The 18,115-nt window shown below is 37.7% G+C and overlaps 1 protein-coding gene across 1 annotated transcript in view; it reads left to right on the plus strand.

Annotated features, from left to right (window-relative positions):
- The window catches only part of waplb (WAPL cohesin release factor b), a 61,978-nt gene extending 44,071 nt beyond the window's left edge, over positions 1-17,907 (plus strand). Inside the window, exons 11-20 of the mRNA XM_082151396.1 lie at positions 54-165; positions 358-455; positions 1,023-1,099; positions 5,557-5,729; positions 9,461-9,576; positions 11,205-11,369; positions 11,606-11,813; positions 13,560-13,648; positions 14,553-14,648; positions 16,094-17,907. Of these exons, the coding sequence (XP_082007522.1) occupies positions 54-165; positions 358-455; positions 1,023-1,099; positions 5,557-5,729; positions 9,461-9,576; positions 11,205-11,369; positions 11,606-11,813; positions 13,560-13,648; positions 14,553-14,648; positions 16,094-16,159 (1,200 nt within the window). The 3' untranslated portion in view covers positions 16,160-17,907. The remainder of the gene's footprint in view (positions 1-53; positions 166-357; positions 456-1,022; positions 1,100-5,556; positions 5,730-9,460; positions 9,577-11,204; positions 11,370-11,605; positions 11,814-13,559; positions 13,649-14,552; positions 14,649-16,093) is intronic.
- The last annotated feature ends 208 nt before the right edge of the window (positions 17,908-18,115 follow it).

An 18,115-nucleotide genomic window follows, 5' to 3' on the forward strand; every position in this document is an offset into this window, starting at 1 on the left:
TGTATTTTTTTATAATATCTCTGACTGATTGTGCATTGTCTTTTTCTCGGCAGACGGGACATTTAGCCATGGAGACGTTGTTGTCGTTGACGTCAAAGAGAGCGGGGGATTGGTTTAAAGAAGAACTCCGGCTTCTGGGAGGCCTGGACCACATTGTAGATAAAGGTCTTCTGCTTTTAAAGTGTATTTGCTGAAGTGACCTGTATAGTATTAATGACCTGTTTATTATTCATTATTTAAAATCGAAGAGCAGAGAGATGTTAATTTTGTATAAAGTGATGGCCATCCCTTTTGCCTGAGTTTAAGATGCATGCATTTTCGGATAAGAGGCTTTTAACAGTGCGTGTGTTTCTTTAGTTAAAGAGTGTGTGGAGAACCTGAGCCGAGAGGATGATAAGGAGAATCTTGTGGCGTCATTGTGGGGGGCTGAGAGATGTCTTCGTGTTCTAGAAAGTGTAAGTCTGATACTCATCCACACTTTTGAGTTGTGATTCTTTGACATTCATTTTTATTGTTACGTGCAACCAGGTGCAGTATCCACCTTATTTTGCAATGTCGAAGTAAGCTATTTTTTGTGAATGTGTGAGACATTCCATAAGAAATTCCAGTTTGCAATATCAAGCAGCATAGCGGATAGTTTTGTACAGCTAAAAATAACTGGAAGCGAATGACACCAGAAGCCTCACACATTCAAGTTACAAATGGCCATGCCCACTCTCATATTTAAAAAATAAGGTGAATAAAGTGCCCTGAATAAGTTAGATCAAGTAGATCCAGGCTGTTTCTCCTTGAACTACAAACCCCATTAACAGATTTCAATTAAGTCACGTACATTACAGCATTAACAGAATACAATATATGCTGTCACATGGTTTTTACAATAAGACATTTTCGGTGACTTTCCAAAGGTGTGGTCTTGTTGTGATGTACACTACAGTTCAAAAGTTTGGGGTCAGTTTTTGTTGTCTTTGTAGATTTTTAAAAAAATATAAACATATTTTTTATGTATTCATTTGATGCAGGTAACCGTTCACAATCCAGAAAACCAGGCCTACCTGATCGCGTACAAGGACTCTCAGCTCATAGTGTCTTCAGCAAAGTAAGTGCCTCCAAAATAAATGCAGTTGTTCAGCAGTCTAGCTGTGGTTTTACAGTAATGTAGCAGTACTCTTGTCATGTTCTGTTTTTGGCAGTAAGACCCTGGTACTGTTCAGTCAGGTAGGGTGCAGGTTAACCGTGAACTTTGTGCTAGCTTTGCTCATTACAGCAGACAGCATCCAGACTCATTAACAACCCCAATAGCAACAGGAACACTTTATCAACAGCACCAGCTGCCAAGACCATAAGCGCAGAGCTACTGTGCCAGAGAACACCCTCTGATACAGCTCAAGCCATGCTGACATTTCTTAAAGAGACCAATCATTTCAAACATTAACAAGAGTTTGCATACTGTCTCAAGTGTCCAACTTAAGAGCACTTAAAAGGATAGTTAGGCCATAAATGAGTTGTCATTTACTCCCTCTTGTCATCCCAAATACTGCATATACACGCTGCATACAGTGAAAGTTTACACATATCAGGAGAGGTCAAGCACTGTAAAGTGCTTCATGCTTCATGCTCCATATTAGAATATGAGCTGAAAGTAGTCAATTATGATTAAAAAACTTGTGTTCGGTCTATTCCTCATACAAAGCTATAGCTTCTGAAGACTTTGGATCTACTTTCACATTTTCTTTACAGTGAAAACCTCTATGGAGTTACATGGCAGCAAATTTGCTTAAACCGCAAAAGAAAAATCCATTATTTCTTTCCAAAAGTATTGTATTAGAAACCCAATTGCAGCAGTTAGTGGCCAGGGTAATATTATACAAAGTAAATTGTACATATTTACGTATAGTGTACGTAAAGTAGTACGTTACATTTTATGAAGATATGTATTAAAACAAATATTTGCTAAATGCGGAATGCTTCATTACATTCTATGAAAAGGGTCCTCCTAGCGCATGAATCACATTAACTACTTTTATGATACCTTATACCTTTCTCCATATGTGTTATGAAATATAGTTTTTCTGGCCTTGGGTTCAGAAATCCCTGTTTCAAATGTATATTTTTAGCTCTATTATCCACAGCATGTAATTCTCACAACACTTTTTGTGCTGCAGACATGAATGATACCTCATAGTGCTCATACTTTCTAAGCAATCAGAATTCTGGCCTGGAAATGGAAGATGATAAAATGGGTAACAATTTATATAGACTTACATTGAAAGAGGGAAGCAAAGCCATATCTAGAGACCATAATGTCATAGAGATGTGAAGGCTCTTTTGATTTGGGCCAGTAAGAATTCACACTATAGCAAACACCCCAGCAACCAGATAGCAACACACTAAAAACAACTCAAAAAACAGCCATGAAGCAACGCCCTGGCATGCGACTTTTACATGGGCAAGTACCACTCATATTTTCAGATTTCAGTTTGCATATTGAGAGTAAAGCATATAAAGCATCTCTTATGGTAAATCTAGCTCATACTTGTCTGCTTGAGGCAGTCTGGCCTCTTTTCCACTGCTAATGTAATTATGAGCTGATGGCCCAGCTCTCTAGATGAGGTCAGACCCTTCAAAGAGTGCAAAGCGAACTAAACACGGGTGCTCAGGACTATGAAGAGGATCTAGATGAGTCAACAAAGTCTGCTCACACACACACACTTTTGGAAAAGCTTGTTCAGCTGGCTCTAATTCAATTAAGAGAGTACGGCAGGCCTGCATTAATAATGACCTCACTAATATATGAGTACATAAACCTCTACCTCCATTTCCCATCTCGCTCGCTAATGACCTCACATTATGCTAAGCGCATTAGTGGGATTTTGCATGAAGCTGGTCATACTGTAACACTTGTGCTTTGGTTGCTGACTGCCTCTCTGTTGCTATCTCACTCACACACACATCTTGGGGGCTAATAGAGAGGAAGAGCTAAGTTTCCCCCCTCTAGAGAAAGCTAGTGCAGATTGTGTAAGTGTCTGCTGACCTTGGCTGGGGTTTAAATGTGATCCATTAGGATGCTGCAGGCTGTTTTTCCATCTCGAGCGTTACTCTGAATGGCCATTATTTAAATGCTGATGGAGCACTTGTAGGACCAGATTTAGAGTTGGAGTTAAAATGTTCTAATGTGATGTCACTTTGTACATTACCAGGCTTTTGATGCCCTGTGAAAGACTGTAAATTATGATTTCATTTATCAAGAGCAGTTTTTTTTGTGTGCTTAAAGTAAAATATGAAGTTTGCTAGGGTCCTTAAAGTAGTGTTTCTCAGCTGTTTTTTTTTGCTGCAGGATACAGGTTCTGTCCTTCACAGTGCCAAGTTTTAAAGGGCCATGAAACTCTGTATCAGCTCTAGTTAGTTCTCACCACAGGTTTGAAAAATGCTACAAAAGTGGGTGTGGAAAGCTGCGGAGTGGTGCGGGAAGAGGGGAGACAGACTGATTCAGACGGCTTTATTTCGCTCTCATTGAGTTAAAAGCGTCAAAAGCTCCGACAAATACATGCGGCAATTAAAAATTACATGCAACAAAATCAACACATATTATACATGGTACATATCCTTTGACTGCTTTAATTGAAATCAGACATATGAACGTGCTATTGCATTTTTAATAACTTTTGAGACTCTTATTTTTCAATGTTAATTTTATTAATTAATTTTATTCAAGCCGTCATGTTAAAGGGATACTTTACCGTTTTTTCATATTAAACTATGTTATTCCCTTAACTAAGACGAGTTGATACATACCTCTCTCGTCTCAGTGCGTGCACTAAATCCCTCTGTCTTGCGGCGAAACTTTGTTAGCCCAGTTCATTTAATATGGGCCAAGCAGAGAAGCTACCAAACACCTCCACGTTTTCCCTATTTAAATACAGTTACTCGCGAAGTGTAACTCGACCTAGAACGGTGACACAAAACAAAACGTTGCGCTTTTCTAAGCGTGTAAAATGGAAAACTATTTTGTATGGCGGAATACCATAGCAAGTGCTTGTAAGCACTTCGACTTGGCGCAGTAATATCTTCACTAGAGGGAGCGGGGGCCGGTGAGAGGATTTTTCACGAGTGAAGATATTACTGCGCCGAAGTCGAAGTGCTTACAAGCACTTGCTATGGTATTCCGCCATACAAAATAGTTATCCATTTTACACGCTTAGAAAAGCGCAACGTTTTGTTTTGTGTCACCGTTCTAGGTCGAGTTACACTTCGCGAGTAACTGTATTTAAATAGGGAAAACGTGGAGGTGTTTGGTAGCTTCTCTGCTTGGCCCATATTAAATGAACTGGGCTAACAAAGTTTCGCAGCAAGACAGAGGGATTTAGTGCACGCACTGAGACGAGAGAGGTATGTATCAACTCGTCTTAGTTAAGGGAATAACATAGTTTAATATGAAAAAACGGTAAAGTATCCCTTTAAGGAGCTCTAAAGTACGTTTACACTCAAGGTGCAGATGAATCCAATTTTGGAGACTCTTGGTTAAATGGAAGATAATTTGTGCCTTGCAGAAACTCTCAAAGCAAAAACACTCACTTGTGATCAATGAATGCATCTCTCACTACGTGAGCATCTACGTCTCACAGCATGTGTCATAGGAAAGCATCACGTGCTGTTGTGAATAATTAAGTGAACCGTCATCAGACACAGTCTTATGAATAATTATGAGACACAGAAGTCATCAATGTACTATAGGAGTTACAAAACATATCATGTGACATTCACACAATGAAGATTTTAGACCCTGAAGACTAATAAATAGTGCAAAAATTAACCAGTTTTCTCCTACAATTAAAATCAACAAATGCTAACGTTGTCTTTTATTATGTGCAACACTTAGCTCTGTTAAAATGCATCTTAGTATTTCATGACCCTGTAAACGAATTGAATGTAGGCATGTTCATGGTTTTTGAGAATGAGGGCATGTCAAGCAACCAATCCATGTTGGCATGTCTAATTTAACTAACTTCTACCAAATGACAAATTCATTTGTGCCAAAATACAGCAGAGTTTTATTGGATGCACAATTTTTTAGTTTTATCCTCCATTTTACAGGATAAGGCTCTTTATTTTACTATCCTAACTATGCACAATTATATGTTTAGCTGCATTTTATTATTTGCATTTATCATTGTATATCCCTGCTCTCTGGCAAGTTATCAGAACAGGTCTGTGACCCACTCATTGAAGAACCAATACCTTTAATTAACTTAACAATGTGTAATTTTTGGTTCTCTTGTTGTTCTGAACCACATATGACTGACTTTCTTTTGTGAGAAACAAAAAGAGATATTTTGAACAATGTTCATGCTGTGCTTCTTCATAAAATGAAATTAAATAAATAAAAAACACACCATAACTATTTTACGTGCACTACATATACCAAGACTTCTGAAGTTATTTAACTTTTGTGTGTGAAAATTTGTGAACTGTCCTTTTAAGATGTTTTGAATATTAAAACAATAATATGTAATAATTATTTGGAGGGACATGTCATCTTTGACTTTGTGTTTTTAGGGCCTTATGGCACTGTGAGGAGATGATCCAGAGGTACAGTCGAGAGGTGAACAGAGGCCTGTGCTCGTCGGGCACACCGCTACCCTACTGCAGCAACAGCAATGTGGGGAAAGCCGTAGAAGACTGTATGCGAGCCATCATTGGAGTCCTGTTAAATCTCACACATGATAACGGTAAGTACAAAGACCAGAATGTTTAACAAAATACATTTTCCAATTTGACAGTTAAGGAATATATTGTAAATGTAAAAGTGTTGGAAGCTACTTTGCAATTGTAGTTTACCAAGTTACAAAGTATTCTTTAAGGGTTAGTTCACTGAAAAATTAAAATAGTCATACATTTTTCTCCCTCATTCCAAACCCCATAAGACTTTTGTTCATTGTTCAACACAAATAAAGATAATTTAATGAAACCAGAGAGATTTCTGCACCCCACCCCCAACCATTAAAAAATCCATTCCAAGAACACTTTGACATTTTAAAGTTCAAAAAGGCATTGTAAACTTAATCTATATGAATCGAGCAAGATGGGAATGGTTTTCTTCAGGACTGGTTTGGTGTTCATTAAACCGCACACACACCTGACATTGAAATTATTTACTCATGTAAATTTTGGGACCTTTTCTGCTTGCTTTGACTACCATTTTTCAAATGCATTTTTTCTCCATAGAGAATAAATTTTCTCTGCTCTAAAGTGATATCACTGACATGGGTTTTCCATTCACAGCACTCAGACCTAATAACATTGGTGCTTTTAAGTTAGTTACTCCCCAAACCCCCAAACTGTAAATGGCAAAGTATATGTAAGGGTATGCGTACATATGTAATGCCAATTTCGTCCTTATAACAGTATGTGCATACTGAACGTATGCAGCTCGATTTTTCTAACCGCGTCAATGTTGTATGCTCAGATTACAGGGTTCGTACGGGTGCTTGAAATCCTTGAAAATGCTTGAATTTTGATGTTGTGTTTAAGGTTTGAAAAGTGCTTAAATTTTTGATAAAATGCTTGAAAATGCTTGAAATTTTAACTGTATTTCTTTCACAACAAATACCTATCTGACTGAATAGTTCATTTATTAAATGGATAAATAAATTGTAGCCCTTCAGATACAGAACGTTTTGCGCTACACTGGCCAGAGCAAAAGTAGGCGGAGTTTTCATTTTGATTTCTGCGCTTGTTTGAATGCCCCGTTTTTATTGGCCGTGCGGGTAATCTTCACAGAGCGCAGCTGCAAACTATTTTGACCGCGGCGGGGCAGGAGCTCGCCAATGCTGCGCTCCGCTTTGGTCGGCGCAGCAACAAAACGTCCTTGCGCTGCGCAAGCCATTGAAATAAATGGGTTTCATAGCGCAGCGCATTCCGCGTCCTGTCTGAAAGGGCCATTAGTGACAGAGTACTTCTTGTGATAATGTAATGTTAGTATTGCATGTCCGTTATGCCACATTCATTTGTGGAATATGCAGTGAACATAATGTTACAGTTACTGTGCTGTAACTTTGGCTAACTACCCACAAATTAAAACCTGCAAACGTCAGCCCAGTGCATAACAACAATCGTTGATTGCTGAACAGAAATGGTGTCAGATGGAGTATCATACAAGTAGCCTACTGTAAGGGTGAGGATGGCCTTATGCAATATTTACACTGCTCTATTCCAATAGATAAATGTATATGTCTTGGCAATGAAATACTTTATTTTTTATTTTTTATTAATATAGGCTATTTATCTTCTGGGTTAAAATGGAATTACAGGTTGTTGTTGCACTGTCTCAGATTTTGTTCAAACCTGGTCTTTATCAAAAATGTGTCCCAAAACTGAGGCCTGTAAAATATTTCTGTTCAAATCCTATGTCTTCATATTTTCAGCCCTTGAAATGACTTCAGTTTACAGCCTGAAAATCCCATTATCTGGGAAGCAATATTTGGACATTAATATAATGAAAAGTATTATTCGTAGGCATTATCTACTTAGACAGTGATACATTTTGAAAAATAAAACTTGTGATTTGCTTAAATATCTAATTTTGGCTGTTTATAACTATCTCTTTTAATGTGATAACACTAAATAATAATTTTGACTATGTATTGGTATGTAATTTACGGTGGTGTAAGGTGCTGGAAAAGCTTTAAAATGGACCTTGAAAGTGCTTGAAAAGTGCTTGAATTTGACCTTGGAAAAGGTGTACGAACCCTGGAGGGGGTTGAGATGGCTGGAAGGAGAGACATGGTGCAGACTCTGGACAAGGATGAAACTTTATCGTGCATGTTCACGCAGGTCATCAAAGGGAGTATACTTTGAAAGGCTATGAGTTTGACTACGCATATGCTAGCGTTCAGTTCACGTCAAAGCATAAGGAATACTTTTTGGCTTTAGTCAATAATTTGGAACCATTCTCACAGCAGCTCGATAGCATTGTGACCGCCATTTTGCAAATGCCTTTTTGACCGGTGAAATATTTTTTTACTGCTGTAATGTGCTGTCACTGACAGAGGTTCTCCAGCACACAGATCCAACTAATCAGTAATGAAATACATTATTATGAGCGAAGCGGTCATATAGGGATTGTCAAAGTTTTTTTTTTTTTTTTTTTTTCATCTACTGAATTTTTCGTCAACGATACCAGGGACACCGAAACACCGGGGAACATGAAATTTGGTGGGCATGTAGCCTCACTAGACTTTTACGGAAAAATTTCGTTTGGTCCCCGGGGGCCACCCGTCCCCCCCCCCCCCCCCCCGCGCTGGGCCCCCCCAAACCCAAAAAATTCATTTTTTCCTAAATAACTACCTGAACCGTGGCACCGAGGATGAAGACATTTTTATGGTATGTTGGTCTTAAGGGCCTCAACCTAGCCCATAATCACTCATTTGTGATTTGCGCCCCTCCCATAAAAAATGAAAATGCAATATTATTCTGCTTTAATCGCCCCTATCTTCAGTTGAGATGTTCAGAACTGCACCATATTTCATGTGTATGATTAACTTGACATCCTCTGGGGGTATGCTAAGTTTCGTAGAATTTCATCCATGGGGGGGTATAAAATAAATTCATTTATGTGCACATTTAGTGACTGTACACTCATCGGCCTGTAGATGGTGGTGTTGAGCGAAGGGTTGCTGGTTTAGGATGATACTGTCACACACACACACACACACATGCAGGAATACAAACAAACGCAAGCATGCACACACACTGACATCCACACGCACAGACACACACCCATACACACACATACAAATCCACATGCACACACACACGCGCACACACATGTACGCACGCATACATACACGCACAGACACACACATACACAAACATACACACACACAGACAGACAGACATGCACATACTACTACTTTTTTTTAGGTATATACATAAACACGCAATACAGCCAAATTGCTCCACGTCATTTATTTTTGTGGAAAGCCAGTGCAGGCCTGAGCGGCGGTCATATTTTGTACCGCCATGCGGTACATCTAGTTTGTGAACAATTAGTCATTACATACTTATGTTGCTGCTTTTAGTTAGTTACTCCCTAACATTGAACTGTAATGTGTGCTGGAAGCTGAACAATCAGGCAACTGGGCCGCAGTAACTGTCTCATTACATTATGCCTAATAGAACGTTTCTTATTCTGCTTTTGAAAGGCTTAAAGTCAATAAGAGTCTTTTGGCTTCCTTGCATGGGTTTTGTTCGATGTGCCAAATGGATTTCTGTTAGCAGTGCTGCTTTGGCTAGCTGCTCTCTAGTATTGCTGCCAAACCCTTTAGCATAATGCAGGAGTACTCGGTCATAAGCCAAATGTGAGCAGCTTGGAGAACAACAGTCAGAGAAAATCCCTGATTAACTAACTTTGAACTCGTATATGCAGCAGCCATTGAGCGCGTTTTCTATCTGTCTGTAGAATGGGGCAGCACAAAGACAGGGGAGCAGGAGGAGTTAATCATCACAGCGCTGAACTGTGTGCTCAGGGTCCCACAGTACCTGCCGCAGGAGCAGAGGTTCGATATCAGAGTCCTGGTGAGTACACAGCTCTACTAATATCAGTCAGTGTTAGTATACATTCAGTGAGGATCAGCAGTGTCCACTAGGAGTTCCAGTGCTTTCAAATGTTACAAATGAAAAAGCCATACTGTGGTCAGATTGGTAAAAAAAAAAAAAAAAGGCTACGTGCTGGTTCAGATATATACAATGCTTATTTGTGAGGATTATGCTGGTAATTATAAAACTGTTGGCTCAACCAAAAAAATTGATCCCCCAAAAAAGAACAACCTTATGCATCATTTTCTTTTTGTCATGGCAACTTCAAATGAGATTGTTCAACCAACAAACTATATTGAGTTAGGGGAACTTCATAATTTGTAACAAACAAATTTAAGTTGATTACTTAAAAAAAAAAAGTCGCTTGTAGAGTTGTAGTCCTGGAACCAGTTAATCTTATCAATTTCTGTTACAATCCACAGCGTAGATTTAATGAACTAGTAAGATAATACTTGTCACTGGCATTAACACATTTATTGCTTATAGAGCCAATGTAGTGTTTACCTTCATTTAGTCTACTCAATTGTAACCACAACTTCAACATAACAGAAACTTTATTGAAAAGAGTTTGACAAAAGAAAAAAATCAAACGTAACCGCATTAAACACTAACAGGTATTTCCCTTCTATAACAAAACAGTACAGTAAGTTCAACATGTAATGCTCCTTATCCAGTCCCATGCAAAGCATCCTGGGAACTAGAAATCCACTATGTCCAGTTTCCAAAATTATCAAGACAATTTCATATATATATATTTTTTATTATTATTATAGCTGAAATCTGAGTTTATATTAGACACTATATTTGGTTTATTTAACGATCAACATTATGTCAACAGAACTGAACAAAATCTTGTTTGCAACTTCAAAGGTTTAATTAAATCATTAAATTAGAATTTTTTATTTGCAGTCATGCATTTTTTTTAAGTTGTGGTAACGGGTCCCCTGAATTAATTCTTAGTGTGGTTAATATTGTTTGTTGATTGTAATGCGTTAATACACTCCTTCTATTAGTAACAAATTAATTTGTTACTTAAACTGCTTGGCAGATACTTTTCTTGTGAACATTAATTTATAATGCAAACAAATCACTGATTTGATCACTGACAAGTTTTGTTAAATTAGTTGTTACTAAAAATAGCAACAAACTTTGGAAACCAATTAATTGGCAAAGATTGAGCATTTTAGTGCAACATACATGTTCATAATCTTTGCTGTTTATTACTATGCATTGCTCTATTTATTGTAGGTCTGGATCGATTACAATTTTTAAATAATCCCTTTTCTGTGGTTAATTACGGTTTATTGAATCTAACATTTAAAGTTTGTAATCATAAATATATTTACACATTGAATCCCCATATTAACTTTGATTCAACATAAAGTACATTTAAAATAATATTTGTAAAATAGATTTTTTTTAACCAAGTACTACCCATGCTATTTTGCCAATGCGAATACAATAAATGTTTATTTTTCTATATAATTTAAACATGTAAGATTTTTTTTAATTAAATATTTTTATATTTGTCCAATCCTATTTTGTAAGCATTTGTGCAAACCAGTTGTGTGTGACATTACTGTTAAAGTTTTGTGTGTGTGTGTTAGGGTCTGGGCTTGCTCATTAATCTGGTGGAGTACAGCGCAAGGAACAGACACTGTCTAGTGGAGCTGCAGATGGAGGGAAGTGACGTCTGGGACTCCATGTGTGTGTCTGACAAAGAGGAGTTGCAGACTGAGAGATCTCTCGGTGCCATTGCTGCTTTGGTGAAGGTATAAACGCACAGACATACAGAAAAACTAATGATTAATGCTGGAATTTTCATTAATGCATGTGTACATTAATAGAAACGTAAAAATGTTATAGAATAGCATTACTATTAGTGGTGGGAAATTTCTGTTATTTTAAATCTTTTGAAACTGTTTACCAATATTTTTTTTGGACCATCACTAATTGGTTCCCAAACGAAACATCAGTGATTAGTTTTCCTCTGTTTCTGCATGAATAGCTTTTCCTTCAGAGAGAGCATGCAGCCATTTTGGCAGAGGCGGAGACGGATGACTTCATCAACGATGCACCAAAGCCCCAATTGGATCAGAGCGGAGAATGGAAAGAAACCAATGAAGAGATTCAGTGGGTGGCTTCAGAGAACAACAACCAAGGACAACAGGACAAGAAGAAAGAAGAGGAGGATGAAGAACTTGATCTAAACAAAGGTAGACACTCACTATAACTGGAGACTAGCCAAATGCAGTTTTTCTTTTTGCCATGGCAGGTAATTTTGCTTCATCTATGAGCCACTTTGATGGGCGAACAATCTCAGATTGGACCAATGAACGAATGCTGTTGTTGAAGTAGCATATTTGATTAGATTTGGAGGAACAGATTAAAGAGAAGCTGATGAGATGCTTGCCTTCAATTTTGACTTTGACATCTTCAGGGCCGCTCATGCCCCAAGTGTAAACGCACTTTAATGTGCATGCACACGCATGTCAGTGATTTCTAAGAGAGGAATTTTATATTACATTTGAGAGCACCAACTGAACTCAGACCTTCTCAGGTCCATTTAGCTTCTGCGTCAAGAAACCAAAATCGTTTTTTGTTTTTGTCTTTAGTTAATTTTTGTGATGTTAATGCAATTCCGATTTTAGTTTTCTTAATGTTACAATACAAAGCTAGTCTAATGCAGAGGTAACATTATGTAATTATCATCTGTAGTTATCGTGTGCAGCCTCAGAGATAAAGCTGCTTGTGCGAGGGTAAAAAAGTGTATGTAAAAATGTGCTACGCGCTTTCCTTTCAATGACAAAATAAGCGCAACATAAATGACAGCAGTGAGAAAACAGCAGTTAAGAAAGCATCTGATCATATCGATGTGGATATGATTGCATCAGCTCTGCAATTCAGCACTCCAGTAAAGTTGTCACATTTATTTATATAGCATATAAATCAAGCTGTTTAGTTTACAGTATTAAACATGAATAAACAGTGTTTGTCTTTCAATTAGAATTACAACTTCAGTTTACTATAAAGCGACTCTCCAGTCTATTCATGTTTTTACTTGCGGACTTCTGACCTCGATGGACTGAACAGAAGAAATGAACGGGAGAAGATTTAATTGTCAAAGGAGGTGGAGTCTCAGAGCCACATTTACCTATTACATCATTGCCATGGATCAATGGTAGTTTGATATTTACCAGCCAGAGCGATCTTTTCCAGAAAGTCCAGTTTTCCAGTTTCAAACTCCCGAAACGAACACAAAAAACCCCCTGATTTTGTTCAAAATGACGTCAGGCATGTTCGTTCTTCGATTTCGCTTGAAGTACATCAGGGCAGTATATTGGGGCCTTTGTAGGCATGTGTTGTGACTCATGTTAGTTTTCTTTTGGTGTTCTACAAACTTCGCTTAGCAAAACACTATCTGTGTGTCCCTGCAACGTTTGTGCCAGTGGAGCATGTTTCCTCTGCAGTCATCCTTATTGTTAAGAGACTAAGGAGTCAACTTTCACCCAAGCATGTGGACATGCTTGTTTTGTTTTATTCTCAAAACGAACATGTTAAACAATATAAACGCAACCATTATATGCAGATATGTTAATGTACATTCTCTACTGTTTTTATTAGCCTTTTTCATTTGCTCTGCCTGAGCTTAAATGCTTTGGTTCTATTCTTATTGTTTGTGCATTGCTTCTAAATGGTTTCAAGAACAAAAACAAACAAAAAAGGTATATTGTATGCTGCTTGTGCATATAATTATAATCTTGTTCTGAAATGAAAAAAATCTAAGTGAATAACAAATATCCTCACATCTTTCTCATTAAACTTAATTTAAATAAATAGAATATTCCTTTATTATGAGCTCAAATATTATTGAAAAATGTCTTAACCCTTAGTAAATATGCAAAATTTGTATATGTTTTGAAGTTATTTTGAGTAATATGTCATGTGATTTTTGTCTCCAGCTCTTCAGCATGCTGGCAAGCACATGGAGGACAGTATTGTGGCGTCATACACTGCACTGCTTTTGGGCTGTCTGTGCCAGGGGAGCCCTGTAAGTAATACACTCACGTACCTCAATGTTTTCCATTTTGTATCTCTGATGCATGATTTGTATCCGTGTCTTCTCAAAATCTACATTTTCCTCAAAGTATAAAGAATATTATTTATTATTAATGTCAGGTATGCATTTAGCTATGCAAGACTACAACCTTTCATCTAGATACCCTTTCTGTCCTCTACAAGTGCTCTACAAGTCAAAACAAACCAATAGCATTTATTGGTGCAGAGCTTTTGCTGTTCAATTTCCTTTGTAAGGTTTGAGGGTTGTTTGTCTAAATTGCAGTTTTCAAGTTCGAAGGCAGGTATCAGAAGAAAGCCCCTGAGTTGTGTTTGCCAGTATTAATGGCTTTATTTTCAGGACGTTAATAGGTGGGCTGTTGAATTGTCTGTAATGGACTCCTCTGTTTCTCTTTCACAACACACTGTTGCATTCTGACTGACGTACACGGCCATTATCTGTCTCGCCAATAAACACTGCCCAGACGCAGACACAAAACGAGATGGCATTTATACTCGTATTTCACCCACTTTTCCTTTTGGATGCATGTTTGCACACTTTGAAGGTCAAGTTTGATTCTGTTTTTGAAAAACAAAGCAAATTGACTCGAAGTAGGATTTTGTTTGAAAGGTACATAGTCCTGTTTGCACTTTAGATTCATGTTAGGAGGCATCCAAGCTTTTGGAAGGAGGGAAATATTTGAGTTTGATGTTTTTGAAGAACGAGTACTATGGAGACTTTTGGAGCGTACTGAAAAAATGATGGCCGGAGATGCAGTGCTGCTGCTTTGATCAACAGAGACTTGCTTTAAAAATCTCCAGACTCTCTTTCAACACTGGCCTGCAGTGTTCTGTAACCTCGCAGGAGGAACAGGCTGCTAATTCTGTTTCTCTTTCAGATGAATGTGACTACTGTGAGGGAGAACCTGCCAAAAGGGGATTTTTCGGTCATGACAGAGATGCTGAAGAAGTTCTTGAATTTCATGAACCTTACAGTAAGTACACAAGTGATTGACTAATATAATATCCTCAATGGGCGATGCAGGGTTGCTGAAATTTTCATGATAATTTCAGTAGTCGATACCATTCCAGCGAAATGTCTTGAATCGCAAAAACTATTTCAATATCACTGCTATTATGTTAAAAGAGTGCTGAAGGGATGATGCAATTTTGTATGCCAACCCGGAAGTCACCATCACCCTGGTACCCTGGTTTGGATGTTTGCTGTGATGACATTTAGTTTCTATGACAAACTCTTTAGTAGTACCATTTTCAGGCATTTAACCAAAGACCCACTGACTTAAGGACAGTGGGACCGGAAGGTCAAAAATGCCAACTCATTCCTGCAGTGCTCTATTGTTTGATTTTTAAAGGATAATCAGCATATCTAAAATATAAGTATGGTAACACTTTACAATATGGTTCCATTTGTTAACATTAGTTAATGTATTAACTAACGTGAACTAACAATGAGCAATACATTTGCTACAGTATTTCTTAATCTTTGTTAATGTTAGTTAATAGAAATACTGTTGTTTATTGTTTGTTCATGTTAGTTCACAGTGCTTTTACTAATGTTAACAAATACAACTTTTGATTTTAATAATGTATTAGTAAATGTTGCAATTAAAATGAACTAAGATTAATAAATGCTGTAGAAGTATTGTTCATTCTTAGTTCATATTAACTAGTTAACTAATGAACCCTTATTGTAAAGTGCTACTTCAAGTGCAAATAATGACTTTATTATAAAAGAGCAATGAAGAATTTGTTGCTTAGACACAATGTCAATAAACATGTACTTCAATATTTTCTTGGTTTGGAACTTTTACATGTGACCATTACACTTTATACACTTTATTGCCCTTGTTATGCTTGCTACATTTACTTTAGTAATAACAGTAAAAAAAAATTGTAATTATACTCAACCAGCACTGTGTCTATACTGGATGCGGAGCCGTGTGGCACGGCATAACATAACATAAATTCCAGACAGTAAACTGATGTCCCATTCTATTTCTAATGTACTCCAAGCACTTACCGTACTTTGGAGTTTCTTTGTCACGTATACCGTAGACGGGACACGACAACTGTCACTTTTGGTGAAGAGACGAAGTACATGTTGTTAATATTGCTCAGTGCTTATTTGTGCAAGTACACTTGAACAAGGCCACATTAAAATAAAGTGATCCATGAGAGAAATTCCTCTTCTTTTAACTGGCTGAGTGGGAAAATTGAACCGCTATAATCTCAGAATGGCCAAATATCGACTGATTAATCAGTATGTCATTAAAAAGTATGCAACATGAATATACATAGGCAAGTACGTGTGTGAGCATGCTGTGATATTAATGCTAATGTTCTGCCTCATTCAGTAAAGAAAACTAATAAGAAAGCAATACTTATTGACTGACCAATTGTGTTTTTTTGTCCTTTACAGTGTGATGTGGGCACCACGGGGCAGAAGTCTATCTCCAGGGTCATTGATTATCTGGAACACTGCTAGTGTTTTTATGGAGCTCCACGCACAGACCTCAGCACACCCCGGCCCAACCCGACACACCTGGAAAACAACCCACGATCATCATCCACCTGTACCTTCCTCATTCAGACTGGAAAGAATGAAGTTTAAAGCACATCACACACGGAACTCTATTAAAAGGAGCTGTTTTCATTGGGTTTGTCACAAGTTGTTCATCGTTTCGTCTTCAAATGTTTTCGTCACGGCATAATTGTTTCTCACATCACAAACCCCCCTTAATCTGCCGTCTATTGATCAGTCGCCTTGGAAGTTTGTTTTCATTGGCAGAAATAGAGTAGCTTTGATTAAACTTGTTAAAGGAGGTTTGTTGTCCCCTCTGTTTGTTTAATTCCACTTTCAAGTCGGTAAATTCAAGAGCGCTCAACACTGACCTGACCGATTGGAGGGTGAATCCAAAACAGCATTCGCAATTCTGGTCCTCTTTGAAATGCCGTGAAGACGTGCCCTCCTGGTTCAAATCCATTCTCTTCACTTCAGGATGTGCTCCCTTTGTGTTGCACAAATTCGTTTTTAATCGATAGCGCTGTGTCAAAGGTCTGCGAATGAATACATTACATCGCTTTCCATTTCACGAGGGCAGGAAAGGGACAAAGCGTTTTTGGAATGTTTTAGTAGTCGTGACTCATAACCATATAGTCCAAATGCCATAACGTTGACTATGAACTTAACCCTGATTTCCAAACATTATAAGGCTCAAAATCAACAGTAAAACTCATTAATATCATACAACAGCTTGGCTGCATAATCGTATTGTGCATGAGAGAGATGATTTGGGTTTGGGTCATGGCTACATGGTAACCCAGGTTTTGTGAAAATTCTTGTGCATGCGCTGCTACTGTGGTTTGGTTAGAGCCAAAGTTGCTGTGAGAATAAACGTTAAACGCAGTTTTACAGAACACTGGTTACCATCTAGCAATGGCCTCAACAACTAACTGAGCCACACAACAAACTTTCATCCCACATTTCACTAGTTTGTGTCATAAAACCTGAATTTGTCCATCATTGTTTATGAAGGATTGATTGATTGTTTATTATTTTTTAGTAGATTGAATTTAGCACTTGACGTCTCTTTGATAAAGCCAGTACAATTTTGACCCAAACCGTTCTCGTCTTCTCAAGTTTGTGTTTTCAGAAGCTCTCCATTGTTTGTTCATCTCTCAAGTGATCGCCCTCAACAGTAAGCTTTACGGAGGCTCATTTTAGTGTCAGATGCTCAAGACGTTTTGCTGCCATTGTCAGCCCTTTCGTGGGCGTAGACTGAAATAACTTTTTCAATGCACACAGCTTGGCAAAAGCAAATCTAGGGTCATTTGTTCCCCTCTCTCACTGCTTAACTGTTTTAATTTGACTCTGTTACACAAAACACTATGAGTTGTGAGTATTTTGTTGGTAGTCAGTGTCGAATTTGGGTCAGTGAGCTCCAAACATCACCATGAGATGAATTCACACAGCGGGGGGTGGGGGGGGGGGGGGACTGAATGAAGCAACCTGAACTGTAAATACTCGTGTAAATATTGGCTGTTGGAGAACTAGATAGACTACTTTTCTGAATTCAATTGTTTTATTTTATACCGCATTTTTCTCAGTTGTGTTCTTTGAGGTAAGCGTTATCGAAAAGCCAACTGCAGGAACATGAAATTTGTACCAATTTCAAAATAATGTCTTTGGTTACTTGTACATAATTTTAACGCAAATAAAAATTGCTACTTTCAGTACTTTTTACGTGTCTTTTTTGGTGTCTGGTTGGCATATTACGATTCGGCAAAATATCATTATTACTATTGGTACTAAATCCACTATTTAACAAATGTATTGTGAACTCAAGAGCAAAAGACAAAGTTTTTCCTCTGAAAATATTTATTTGTATAGCATAAAAGGAGAAATATATCATTAATTACAGAATATTTATATTTTACTACA

Source organism: Leuciscus leuciscus (assembly GCF_965113295.1).
Source record: "Leuciscus leuciscus genome assembly, chromosome: 21".
Lineage (NCBI taxonomy): Eukaryota > Metazoa > Chordata > Actinopteri > Cypriniformes > Leuciscidae > Leuciscus > Leuciscus leuciscus.